A 13495-nucleotide genomic window follows, 5' to 3' on the forward strand; every position below is an offset into this window, starting at 1 on the left:
AGTAGAAGTCTGTCCTTTAGTTTTCACTCTACATTAAACCCCTTTGAAATCAGGATCAGAAGGCACATGAGCCTTGTTTCCTTACAAAACCAGGCAAAAAATAATAATGTTTAAAAAAAACCTCAAATAATTATAAAGATGACTATGTGAGTTGGAGTGTCCAAGTGACTGCACAAGGCTTCCCACTTGGCTGGCTGTACCTCTGAGAGCAAGACAACCACAAGCAAGACAAGAACTGCCATATTTAACAGGGGGTCAAAATGGTTTGCTGGAAAACATTGTCAAAATCAAAGGGTCAAGACAATTTCCTTGCCTCTGATGGAAAACAATTGTCTCTGGACACTGCTTAATCATCTTTGCTATATATGTATTATCCTTGGTGCTTAATCAAATACTTCTAAGGATTCGTTTACTTAATTAATGAATTTATTAGTTATGGCCCAAGATACAATCACAGATTCACAGAACTGTTAGGGTTGGAAGGGACCTCAAGGATCCTCTAGTTTCAATCCCCCTGCCATGGGCAGGGACACCTCACACTAGATCAGGTTGCTCAGAGCCACATCCAGCCTGGCCTTAAAACCCTCCAGGGGTGAGGCTTCCACCACCTCCCTGGGCAACCTCTTTCAGTGTCTCACCACCCTCATGGTAAAAAACTTCTTCCTAACACCCAATCTGAATCTACCCATTTCTATTTTTTGTTCCATTCCCCCTAGTCCTATCATTACCTGACAACCTAAAAAGTCCCTCCACAGCTTTCTTGTAGGCCCCCTTCAGATATTGAAAGGCCACAATAAGGTCTCCTTGGAGCCTTCTCTCCTCCAGACTGAACAGCCCCAACTCTCTCAGTCTGTCCTCATAGGAAAGGTGCTCCAGCCCTTGTGGCCCTTCTCTGGACACCTTCCTGCACATCCATATCTTTCTTGCAACAAGGGCTCCAGAACTGGACGCAGTACTCCAGGTGGAGTCTCACCAGAGCGGAGTAGAGGGGTTATGCCAGCTATAAAAGACTTTTTAAAGTTCTGAGAGTGGAGAGATACTACTAAATCTCTACACAGTATTACCTGTGGTCTCTCACAGACTGCATCACACCAGCTCAAAATGATCTCACTGTAATACAATGTTTTACAACTCTGGGGTGCATCAAGAAAAGTATGTCCAGCAGGTCTAGGGAGGTTCTTCTACCTCTCTACTCTGTGAGACCACACTTGGAATACTGTGTCCAGTTTGGGGCTCCTCCGTTCGAAAGACGGAGACCTGCTGGAGAGATCCCTGGGGCTGCTTAGTCTTGAGAAAAGAAGACTGAGAGGGAATCTCATCAATGTGTATAAATATCTGAGGGGTGGGTGGCAAGTGGAGGGGGCCAAGCTTTTTTCGGTAGTGTGCAGTAACAAGACCAGAAACAGTGGGTTGAAACTTGAACATAGAAGATTTCACCTCAACATGAGGAGAAACTTCTTTATGGTGAGGGTGATGGAACACTGGAACAGGCTGCCCAGAAGGGTTATGGAGTCTCCTTCTCTGGAGACTGTCCAAACCCACCTGGACGCATTCCTGTGCGGACCACCCTAAGTGATCCTGCTTTGGCAGGGGGATTGGATCTGATGATTTCTCGAGGTCCCTTCCAAACTCTCATGTACTGTGATACTGCAACTCAAACATCTTAGGGCTATATTCTGAGATAGTGCAAATCAGCACCCCTTTATCATTACCAATGTAGGTATACTTCACTGGATGCTTTCATTATCTTATTGGCTTAAAATATAACCACCTTAGGTACTTTGTTCAGCTCACTCATTAATCGAGGCTGGTATACTCCTTTTTCTAGGGCCTGCTGAAATTCAGAATGCAGGCTAACATAGTGAGGGCAGGGATTTCATCACAGAAGAAACAGGAATATTGTTATTAACACTGTGACAGCACAATGTGATTGCAGTGTGATTTTTATTAAGGATGCACTGCTGATCTTGATAATAAGAGTATTACCACCAGCACTGATAAGTTCACTGTCATTCCTGACTCTTGCTTGGGCTTCCTTTCAACAAGCTGAGCTCATTACAGCATTCAGATCAAAGGCCATGTGGTTTTTTTAAAGTAAATATTATGACATGGGAGCTCCACCACCTCTGCTGTTTGTACTATCAAAGTATCGCATTACACTACCAGTCTTTAACACCTTCAGGAAATCCACATTAAGCTATGGATATATAGCTATCTCTGAAGCTGTGACAGTTGGAATAGGAGTTACTAAATGCCAGAAGCCTTAGCACCAAGCTGGTGGACAAGTTTGACCAGCAGAGCTCCACAGAGCTCAGCAAAAATACATATCGGCAGGGTCGGTTTGCTGCCATAGGTCCTTGAGCAGGACATCAGGGACTTCATAGGGCCTGTGAGTGGCTTTTCATGGCATCTTGATCAGACATCTACCATCATGGACTGATGGATGAAGACAAGTGACTTATTTTCTTTGTGTTCAATCTCGATGATTGCAGATTTGAGGCTTCACAGACAGCTAAAACTAAGTCCACTTAACACAGCCAAGGAATTTTTTCTAATAATGCTATAAGAATATATGACAAGCCTCCTTGTCATGGAACGAAAAAAGGTAACAAAAGCAAGGTGCCATGAAGCAGCTAGGTGAAGAGAGGGGCTCAAGGGATTCAGTTCTCACTGAAATGCAGAAACAAGCAGGGACTGTCAATGTAGCTTCCTGGTACTTTTTAAATCTTATTTTCACTTTTTCTGTCTTCTTTATGGTGAGTTTTCTTCATTTCACAGTCATTACAAGAGCAACACTTTTATTAGGTACTAGTGAGTTTGCTGCTGCACAAGACACGATGACCAAGCTCCCACCTCAAAGCAGTTAATGTGAGCTGGTTGTGTAGTTTAAAGTCTCTTCAATCAAGCATGAAAAGCACCACATGATACCTCAAAACACATTCTTCACTCCTGACAAACCTTCCTGGATGAAATTCCTGATGAGTTCTTGGGCAGAACTATAGAATAACACAACAGATCCAAACGCATTCCTAGAAAGGCAGGCTACACAAAATACTGTACTACGCACCAAATGAGGTAAGTGAGGGAACAGGCATGGAGGAGGAAGAGTAGTAAATTATTTGGTCTATAAATTATCTGTTTATTTTGTCAGCCACAGATGGGTGCTGGAAAATTTTCCTTGTCCTGGAAAAACCTGGTGGCAATGGAGAGCTGTGCAGCAGCTCAAGCACTACTTCTGCTACCACCTGGAAAAGAGGTGTTGGTAAGGAGAGGTTGCCCAGGGACACAAAGCTAGTTTCTGCAACTTCCACTTCAGCTTTCCCCACAAGCACAGAAGACAGAGCATGAAGAACAGAGGCACTGTTTCTTCAAGGTCAACAACAGAGAGCACCAGCATAGTGATCAAGATACAGCATGACCTTAACTGTGGTATTAAATCTAGTTTTACTTACAGCAAAACAATCACTAATAAAACAACTTTCCTTTTTCTGCAACATACCCAGCTGGACAGTGGGACTTAATTGTTTTGTTTTAAAGTACATACTGTGTACAATCTGCTTTGCTTAAAAACATCAGGCTGCAGACCTGAGGACAATTCATTTCAATGCTAGTGAGGCTACAAAGATCGAACTCTTCTCTATTCTTCCCACACCACCCACTGTGAGGAGACCTTTCTATGTAACCAAAACAAATGAAACTGCAGAACAGTTCTGAAGTAATTTTTGGCATGTAAGTATTAATTGAACATGTATCATCTGATTAGGTCTGGGATTGAATGTCAAGTTCATGTACTATTGTGTAATCAAACACCCTAAACCAGGGATGTCATAGAAATTCTTCCAATCTATCACATGTTCATACAGCACTGTTGCAAACCATCTGGTCTTACTTATCTACTAAATCAAGATAATGGGTGGTTTCTATCATTACTGATGAATGATTCATGGTAACGTATCAGTATCCTCTTGACCTGTAGCTGAGGTAATGCAGAGTTCTCTTTTGCTATTATTTTCCCAGAGTCAGTTGATTCTCTACAGAGCAAGGACTGAAGGTCTTGGTTGTGTTTCCAAAGACTAAATTCCCTAAGTAAATGTCTAATATTTCAGATTTCAGCAACCATCTTTCTCTTGTTTGTTTGGAGATGACGCGCTTTGTATGTTACAGTGAACATCGCTCTGACCTGAGTGCTAAGTGTTTTTCATCGCTGTTCAGATCATGAAAGCTTTTGAAGAAAGAAAGTCAGTCAAATTTTTAAGCCTGAGACCACAGACATTGCTGTTGGCAAAAGGGTAGGCGTGGAGATAAATACAAACAGATGTTTGGGGTTTATTTTATGAAGGGTTTTTTTTTTTCCTCCAGTGCCCACGTTCATATTAATGGGAGTTATGCAAAGGCAGTGAGGGACTGTACCCATTAATCTAAAATGTCTGCACAACTTGAATGAATCAAGTGCTGCATACAACTAATAACTGAATATAATCACGGCTCTATCATTGATCTTTTTTTGCTCTATTTTTAAACAGCCCTCTCAACCAAATTCACATTGGGTGCTGGAAGCAAATTTAACACACATAAATATAGGATCGAATTTTGCCAGCTGCTAAAAATGTGTGGAACTCCCACTGACTTCAAAGGAAGCACATGCATATGGGGGCAGAACCCAATCCTCAGTAAATATAAAATTATAAAGATAATAAAATAAATTACTTCTGTGGTGTCAATTCTTTAATTCTTTACCAAAAATCCCAATTTGAATATGAAAGCTGTTGGTTAAAAGATGTAGGATTATTCCCATACCCAGTTAAAGCTGAATTATTTGGAACATTTTTTTCACAAGATATAGTCAGGAACAGCTTGATTGCTATCTATACTCTCTCAGCTCCTCTCTTGCAGCCACATAAGTAGTTGTCACATGGAAGATTATGAAGTCTCAAAAACTCTCTCTATAAAGCTATCAATTACTGGAATTGCCAAACTGGTTTCATACCAATAAGCTTGATATTGTTGTCTTCATCTAGCAACAGATTTTCTATCTTCAAGTCCCTGAAAGAAATAAAATATTTTGAGTGAGCATCCAAAATAATGAAGCAGCTTCCCATTTCTCTCATAAAGTGATTCATATACAGAAAGTGTATAGTTGCATCAGTGCACATAGTTCCACCTTTAAAGCAGAAAACTCCATCCATTGTCTCCTTTCTAAAATTACCAGTGCTTTCACACACAGTTTAACACATTTCCTACAGGTAAAAGGTTACTTTGTCATTTATAATCATCCTGTAATGAATCAGGTTCTTCACATTTCTCACCTACTTAAGAGTTTGCATCAATCTTATACACTGGGAATGCTTCACATACATGTTTCTGGAGTTGGAAGTCACTTTTGCATTACTCTTCACAACCAAAGGCTCTTCATTAGTCACAGCTGAAGAGTCAAGCTTCTGCAGAGATTTGAGGAGTCAAACACCTGTCCTATGCTACTGTCCACAAGAGAGACCAATCAACCTTCCCTGGGCATGAAGCATCAAAACTCATTACAGAGGTGGTCAGCACTGGTACTCCCATGTGCTAGAGATGAAAACTGAGACAGAGATTGAAATGACTTGCCCAATGCCATACAGAAAACCAGTAATAATACCAAGAGAAGAAGCCACACGGGGTTTCTGAGTGCCACATTAGTGCTTTCTTCACCATGCCACCCTGCGTGACCCTACACACCCACTGCACAGGTCAGGGCCTGGACCAGTTTTGGGAGAGAGAGGATAAAATGAAAGTGGCCGCCTTCTGTTCTTTTCATACATGTCAGCATACTGCTCATTTTATGTGCCCTTCCATCATTTAAGAATGTGGCTGCACTTTCCTAAGCCATATGCAACTTAGGAAAAAAATACTCCCAAAAGCATCCCAAATCCCCAAACTGTACAGACTAAGCATTAAGCAGAATATGAAAAAAGTATTGAGGTTGCTAGATAATTTGTCCACAACTTCTAATAGGTGGTTGTGTTTTCATCCCCCAAAAATTCCCCCCACTGAGATATAAAATACTAAATCCTTCTAACATTCAGCATGCCAGGATGCTTAGATGGGCAGTGATGCTTCTCCCAGCATGCTTCAGAAAAATCTGGATAATAAAGCCATCAGCTGTAATTATGGGAAGTCAGTGACATGCATGGTATTTTGCTTTTGTAAGGCAAAAGGAGTAATAAAGGAAGGATGCCTCTATTACAGATGAAGATCCAAGGCTTAATAAAATAAGACAAGTAAACCAACCAAACCAAACAAAGCACTTCCACAAGAAAGGATGTGGAAAAGAAAGAAAACTAGCTGTGACCAACTCCAAGCCTTTTAAAAAATGTACCCCTCCATTTCATGTTATGCCCACGTTGTGTTTCAAATAAACCTGAGGGAGAAAAGTACTTGCAAGTAGGATGCCACTCACTTCATCAATACAACCACAAGGGCTTTCTCCAAACAGATGTTTCTACATCCCAGTGAGTGCTTCTTGCAGATTTTCCTTGCTTCACGTGCGAAAAGAAGCAGGAGACATACTGTATGAATCTACAGGAGGAGAGTATTTGCAAATTTCAGGTGTTCAGGGGCAACATCCAGGCTTTTCTAGTGTGTCCAGATGAACACTCTATAAGGAGTGGACTGCCCTCTGCATCAGTCCTTATCTTGGAGAAGCAACGTAACAACTGAGTCAATAAAGCACCGGTGTGGCAGAGGCCGAGAGGATCATGTTCCCTCCACTGGCAGTTACCCAGCATGTTAACTTCAGGAAACCAGCTATGTCAAAAGTGACAGGTCATTTCAAACACTGTCACAGAGATGCAGCCACATTTGCTTTAAGCAAGATCCAGCCCTGCTCCCACTCCAAGAGTGAGCACCAGCTCCAAGCTATCTACCACATAATCCCAGATGGTATCCACAGCATCCCTCTCCTCATCCTCGGGAGACTCCATGTGCTGTGACAGTGCTGCAGACCCACCGCCCTGTGTCCTCCAAGTAGGGCAGCTGCTGTTGCTGAGAAATTGCTTGATACAAGGGGAACATGCCCTGCCAGATGGATATGGAACAACCCAGTTCTGCTTTCCTCTACTGCCAAAAAAGGGCTTATTTCTTCATGTCTCACATCTTTATTGCTTGCAGGTGCAGGTTTCCATAGACTGTGTGATTAACCTCTAGCAAGATATCAGGGCTGGGAATTTAACAGGAAAGACTGGCAAAAGGGAAAAAACCCCAACAAATAGTATTGAAAAGAGGAAAAAAGGAAACCCAAACCAAAAAACTCCAAAGCAAACAAAAAACCCAAAACAAGAAAAAAAACAACAAACTACACTGAAATCAACGGAAGCACACAGAGCTTTGGGTCATACACTGCAATGCTCAAAGCAAGCAGAAAGACCATTTGGAAACTCTGAGTATATTAAACATTAGCTAAGAAGAGGCAAAGCTTTAAGAATAATGGTAAGTTAACAGAAGGATGAAAGCTGTAAGCTGAGAAGAAAAGGCACACAGGCAATTAGAATAACAAACGAGTGACAGGAAGACTATAAACAAACACAAGAAAATGTATTTTAAATTATTAAAAGCTAAAAAACTAAAATTAAAGGTAACTATTACAGGGCATTTCAATGCTATCAGAGAAAAAAATAATAATTAAATACAGCCTCAATATAGAGTGCCATCAGACGTGGCTAATTAAAGATGTTTGCCCATATGTCTGTTCTCAGATTTGCTGGTAAGTGGTAACTGATGTAACAGTCCATATGCAACACACTTTTGTCAACTCTTGTCAATATGAAAGCACCTTTTTTTTGGTGTGACACTGAGGACTAGTACAACAGGTTTTTACTCCTTGATACAACCCAACGAGAAGATCCAGTGCAAATCAGCCCGAGAAACACAAAGCAAAAGCTGTACAAAACCAAACTAAAAATCCCCAGACTAAGCAATCTAGAGGAGAAGGCAAACGTATCACCTTATTTATTTCAGTCAGCAGAGGTTCAAAAACCATGCAGCATGTTTTTAATAGCTGCACACTGCAAGGGAGAATGTGAGCTACCACCTATGACACACACGCAGCAATTGCAGTCCTCACTGAAGTCAGTGGGAACACCCAGAACACTGAACATCAGGAACACACGCTAGTTTCTGCAGACTCAAAGGTCCTCAACAGTTTTGCATGTGGCTTGCACTCTTGGTGGGTTCCTAGAGCTGGACACGCCTGCTTTGCTATAGGAAGGGCTAGGCAAGCACTTTCTTATGCCAGCAGCAAGTGCCATGCTGTGCAGAGTTGAAGTGGGGAGGAGAAATGCTGCTGCTGAAGACCTTCAGTTTCCTTCCCTGAAGTAAATTCAGTACTGTTTCTTACTGTTACAGCTGCTCAAAAAATACAACTAAGGCATTTATTTCCCCCCACCAAATTTTCAGCATTCATTGCTGAAAAACTTCAAAATACCCTCAGTGATTAAGTACTAAAGGATCAAAAATGTTTACTTTTTTTCCTGAGATGTTAGTTCCATCACGTGTCTAACTATGGTGCAAGTTAGCCAAACCCATGAAGAATGAAGACACTCAGGAAAGACCAAGCTGCATTACAACAGTGTGGATAATCAGCACATATTTATGTGCTCCTTGTATTTGAAAATATGCCTTCTTCATGGAATGGTTTGTTTGGGAGTTTGTTCTGATGTTGATTTATCTCCGGATTTGCTCAGAGCTTCAGCTGTCAGCTCAGCCTGCTTTTGAAAGAAGCTTATTCAGTGCTATTGCAGGCATCAGACAAGAAAATTAAAGTTTTTTGCATTTCACACTTTATTTCTTGTCTGGGGGATGAGAAGGAAGGTTTTACCAGCAAGCAGCTGCAAAGCAAGCAGTGGTTGGCTGCTGTCTCCTGCATCTTATTTTTAACCAGAACAGCACCATGACAAATCTGTCCTTAACTACCACACTACAAAACCACTTTCTAGCCCCATGCAAGGGCTGGAGACGAGCTGCAAAAGTTGCAGACATTTTGGTTCATCATCATGTCAATATACATTTCAAAGGCTTTGTAATCAAAATCCTCTATCAGTCACAATGCCAGTGAATTCAATGTGTTCACCTCTGCAAAGGAGGAATTCAGTCTATTGTCTTCACTAAAACAATATTTAGTTTGTTTACAGCAGAGTATTTCAAGAAAGAAAGCCCAGAGGTAATTTTGAACCTGACAGAAAATAGACAAACCAGCTTTGCATTTCAAAATGAGACTTTGGCCTGTAGTGCAGGATTCATCATAAATATTGCATCAGCAACCAGACTACTGGCACTTAAAATTAGCAGCATGGAAGTTATCAAAGCCAAAACGTCAAGTTAATGGGTGCCATGGCAGGAATCCCGTAGCACCCTGGGCAACTGGATCATGCAGCACCACCTTACTCTAAGGAAAGAGATCATAGAAACAATCTCTGCTCAAAAACACAGGGGCTTTTTTGTGTGTGCCATTCAAAATCCTGCTTTTAATTACAGAATGGCAGTGGAAGGTACAAATACGCTGCTTTGAAGACAGAAAAAGGGAGAATAGAGAAAGCTATCTGCTACCAATACAGTAATAAATTTTTTTTTGACATCCTGACAGTAATTGCACTGAATGGGCTTGAATTTTGTTAAAATTACTTTAAAAGGGTTGCTGAGAATTTCCTGTGGGATGCAGTGGCAAGCAGCAAAGCTTTCACTTCATTTTTCTGTTGTCCTTACACTCCCAAGAGATGTAAGTATTCATCTTGCTTTTTGACAGCATGAAGGCCTATGTAAACACCCTCTGAAAAAAGAAAGCTTCACCAGATACTGCCAGTTGGGTTTGTTTTCCAATGTCAGAGGGAAAGATAAATATGCCTACCTGATTCACAGCTGAGCTTGCTGCTAGCTTATTTTTAGCAACCAACCACCTCTTCTGATAGAAGGAATGCAACACAAATGACTACATGAAATTATATTTAGAACAGCATCATTTCTTTTTCAGCCAACAAATTTGAACCTTGGATACCCCTCACTGAAGACATAGCTCCTGCACTCAGGACCTTGAAGTCTTCATCCATCATAGCAGATGAAATATTCACAATTTAATACACACCTATACAAACAGGAGGTTTGCTTGGGGTTTTTTGGTAACCTCTCTAAATAAAATGATGTTTCTTGAAGGTTTTCAGGTTCAGGCAGTTCACACATCAGTGCCTCTTAACAGAAGTATTTCCATTGAGTTCTGGGTGCCAGCTCTTGTCCAAAGACCAGAGTGGTTTTCTGCCAGGCCAAGTCTTGATTCTAAGTCATGAAGCTTACTGAATAACAATTCTTCAAACAGCGTAAGTGCATTTCATGCAACTTGAAACATTTCATGCGGCTTTTTCTTATCCTGAGTTATAGAACAGTGTAAATCATCTATAATATTCTCTGAATAATGCAGACGACACCAATCATTTGTCATAATAAAATAGTCAATGAACACTTTTCGATGTCATGCCCCTTTCAATGTGAAGGATGAAAGCATTTGGAGAGAGCGGACCGCTTTCCGGCCTAGGATGCCATGTTTTGTTTCACATGCAGTGAATGAGAACGCCCACAGTTCACCACGCAGATGAAAGTGCTGTTATTTTTACCTGCTTTAAAAATAACAACAACAGAACACTGCCATTGCATCCAGGGTGAGCATGAATCAGCCTTCTGCACTATTTTTTCCCCCCTCTTCAGTTGAGTAGTCTGTTTTTAGTGTTGTCACGGTCAAAATCCCAGGATGCTGAAGGACAACTTCTGGGGTAACTATTGTTCTTTCTCCTTCTCTTGCTTGAAGACAGCCAGGAGAATAAAACTGGATCATGTCACTAGTGTTTTTCTTGCATCTCCACACTGCTCTACATACTCTGTTTGCAGAAGAGGTCAAGACAATGGTTAAGCTACAGACAACACTTGCTAATACACTGCCTGTGATTCTGTCAGATTTTATCAGTTTAAGCAGAATTGGACCTGCTCATCACCTAGGAGGCAGACTCCCAAGAACAAGCTCTGTGCCATGCTATAATTTGAGAAATAGAGTGGATGGAGTATGCTGCCTTTGGGGTAAGGATTAATCCAATGTTACAGGGATGGACAGACAGAGCTCAGCTGCCAGACGCAGCAGAGCATGTCAGTATTTCCAGGACTGCTTCTGCCTTCCACTCACAAAGGTCCCTCACACTCCTGTCTTAATGGGCTATGCTTACTTATGTGGAGAAAGCAGAGACAAAGAAGGGGTGAGGAGAAAAAATGATGCTAGCAAGCAGCATCCATAAGGGAACTTGGAATCCTCGGGCTTCTGTCCCCTCTGGACCCCAAAGCCTTGTCTTCTTCCCACCACAGTAGCCTGTTGATCCTAGGTTGTACCTAGTGAATAAGCTATTTTTTAACTAAATTTGGGTTTGAATCCTCTCTAAAAAACACACCAGTCAAAGCCAAGCCTACAAAGTCCCCCTAAGTGCTCTGGCCATTATGCAGAAGGCAAATTTTTCAGGCAGAGGAACTGCTGCTGCTGGACTCAATACTGCTGTTGAAAGCTAAACATATTCATCTGTTCCTGCTGGGTTTTCTTCTGCTCATCTCAGAAACTTTGACCTTTTTCATTCCCCTCTCTCTGTACATACCACATACTAATTAATCCCTTAAAGCAATAAGCAGACTACTTCTTTTTCCATGCCCCAAATTGTGGGGTTAATAATTTAAAGAAGTTAGCAGTACAGCTGCTAATACAGAACCTGCAGAATAGACCCAGTGGCTCCTCAAGTATTTATGTTAGCAAATTTAGCTCATGCTAAGACCTCAGTACACCCTAGGTTTAATGTGCACATAGCACCTATCACTTATGAATCACAGGGAACACAAAGATTCAAGACAAAAATAAAAGCAGTTTTCAGAGCACATGGAGTTCCACCAAGCCAAATGCACCCAACAGCACTGCACAGTGGTAGGCATCTCAGCATATAGCTGAGCTGTGGGCTGCCCTTAGGCAGTTTGCTAGCTGCCTGCACAGCAACCCAGTGGGCAACAGCTCTCTATCTTCTACAGAGTCAGTGCAGCCAAGGAAGTTGAGACTCAGATCCTCAAAAGTACTCAGGTGTCTAGCTTTAATGACAGGCACACATAACCTATGAGGATGAAGCCTACACAACTTGCTCAGTATCACAGGGGAAGTATGTGGGAGTCTGGACTTAACACCAGTTATCCCAAAGTTAGAAAGCAGAGCCTCCTTCTTAGACAATACCCTGTAAATACACACACCTAAGAGCAGAAGAGGAAACATACTGCCTCAGACCAAAAGTCCACCCAGCCCACCATCCCCCTGTCTCCATAGCAGCCAAGATTACACAAGCAGAGAAAGGTACAGGCACAGGCAATCACATGTATTACCTCCACCTGCAATCTTCCAGCCTCTACCATTTGCTGCTCAGGGACTTCAGGCAGAGGCAGCTACTCCTTAAACAGCAAACCTGGACAGACTTCACTCTGATGAACTTACTCTGAAGCCCAGGTAAACTTTTAATGCCATAGCATACTCCTGCAAGTATATCCACATCCTGCTTATGCACTGATTGAATGAAGGTCCTACAAAAATAAAATCATGTATTGCAACAGCTCTGGATCTTTTCTAAGACATGTGAGAAACTGAATGGATGCATACTCTGCATTACACTTCACATGTTCAAACTTTTGAGGTTCTGTTGAGGCAATATTACAAATGGAAAGAGCAGAAATGAGAAGCAAGCAAATTTTATGGTCCCACTCAGGTTTCGTCCCAGCTGTGTCACTGTGAGGCTTTGGGCAAATCAGTTCATCTCCCAGTACTACTGTATTGCTACTAGTAAAATAACAGACACAACCACCTCTTCAAAGAAATAATGAAAAGATTCATTAAGTGATGTTGGTACAGAGCTTTGAAAAGGCAAGGTAGTGCTCCTTGCAAGGAAAGACCCCTGCTTGTGCAAAGCACAAGCATAGCTTCTGTGTGCTCACCTGAAGCGACACTCTTAAATGCTATCTGCAGTGTTATGGGCTTAAGACCATAGAGTTAAAAAGTCCTCCATGGGCTAGAAAGTCCAGGGGGTGGACACAGGATATTGCAAATTTTGTTATCCCAGCCCATCCTCTTGCAATCTTTATATAAACAGACATCATAGTCTGTTCTCTTTCTTTCCTCCCATCTCTCTGCTCCGGGCATGGCAGCTTATCTCTTGGGGTTCATGGGGGAGTATTTTGCCTTCGGTGGCGTTGGGCAGGCAAGCTAATTTCTAGCTGTGCAATTCTGGCCTAGCATGGGGAGGCAGTTTGGCTTACTGCTGGGCTGGCTGAGGCTGATGTGGGGGCAGATTTTGGAGGGTTTTGGCCCAGAGAGGCCTGGTTGGGCAGTAAAACCTGAACTGATTGTGTTTGTGTATATATTCCTTTTCTCTGACTACCTGTTGTATTTCTGTATATATTTGTAAATGGCATT

The 13495-nt window shown here is 41.8% G+C and overlaps 1 protein-coding gene across 2 annotated transcripts in view; it reads right to left on the reverse strand.

Moving 5' to 3' along the window:
* HUNK (hormonally up-regulated Neu-associated kinase) overlaps window positions 1–13495 on the reverse strand; it is a 67267-nt gene that overhangs the window by 27847 nt on the left and 25925 nt on the right. For both annotated transcript variants that reach the window (XM_054165981.1, XM_054165980.1), the window contains exon 3: window positions 4988–5043. In XM_054165981.1, coding sequence (XP_054021956.1) covers window positions 4988–5043 — 56 coding nt within the window. The remainder of the gene's footprint in view (window positions 1–4987; window positions 5044–13495) is intronic.

The sequence above is a fragment of the Dryobates pubescens genome, chromosome 12, assembly GCF_014839835.1.
Source record: "Dryobates pubescens isolate bDryPub1 chromosome 12, bDryPub1.pri, whole genome shotgun sequence".
NCBI classification, from domain to species: Eukaryota; Metazoa; Chordata; class Aves; order Piciformes; family Picidae; genus Dryobates; species Dryobates pubescens.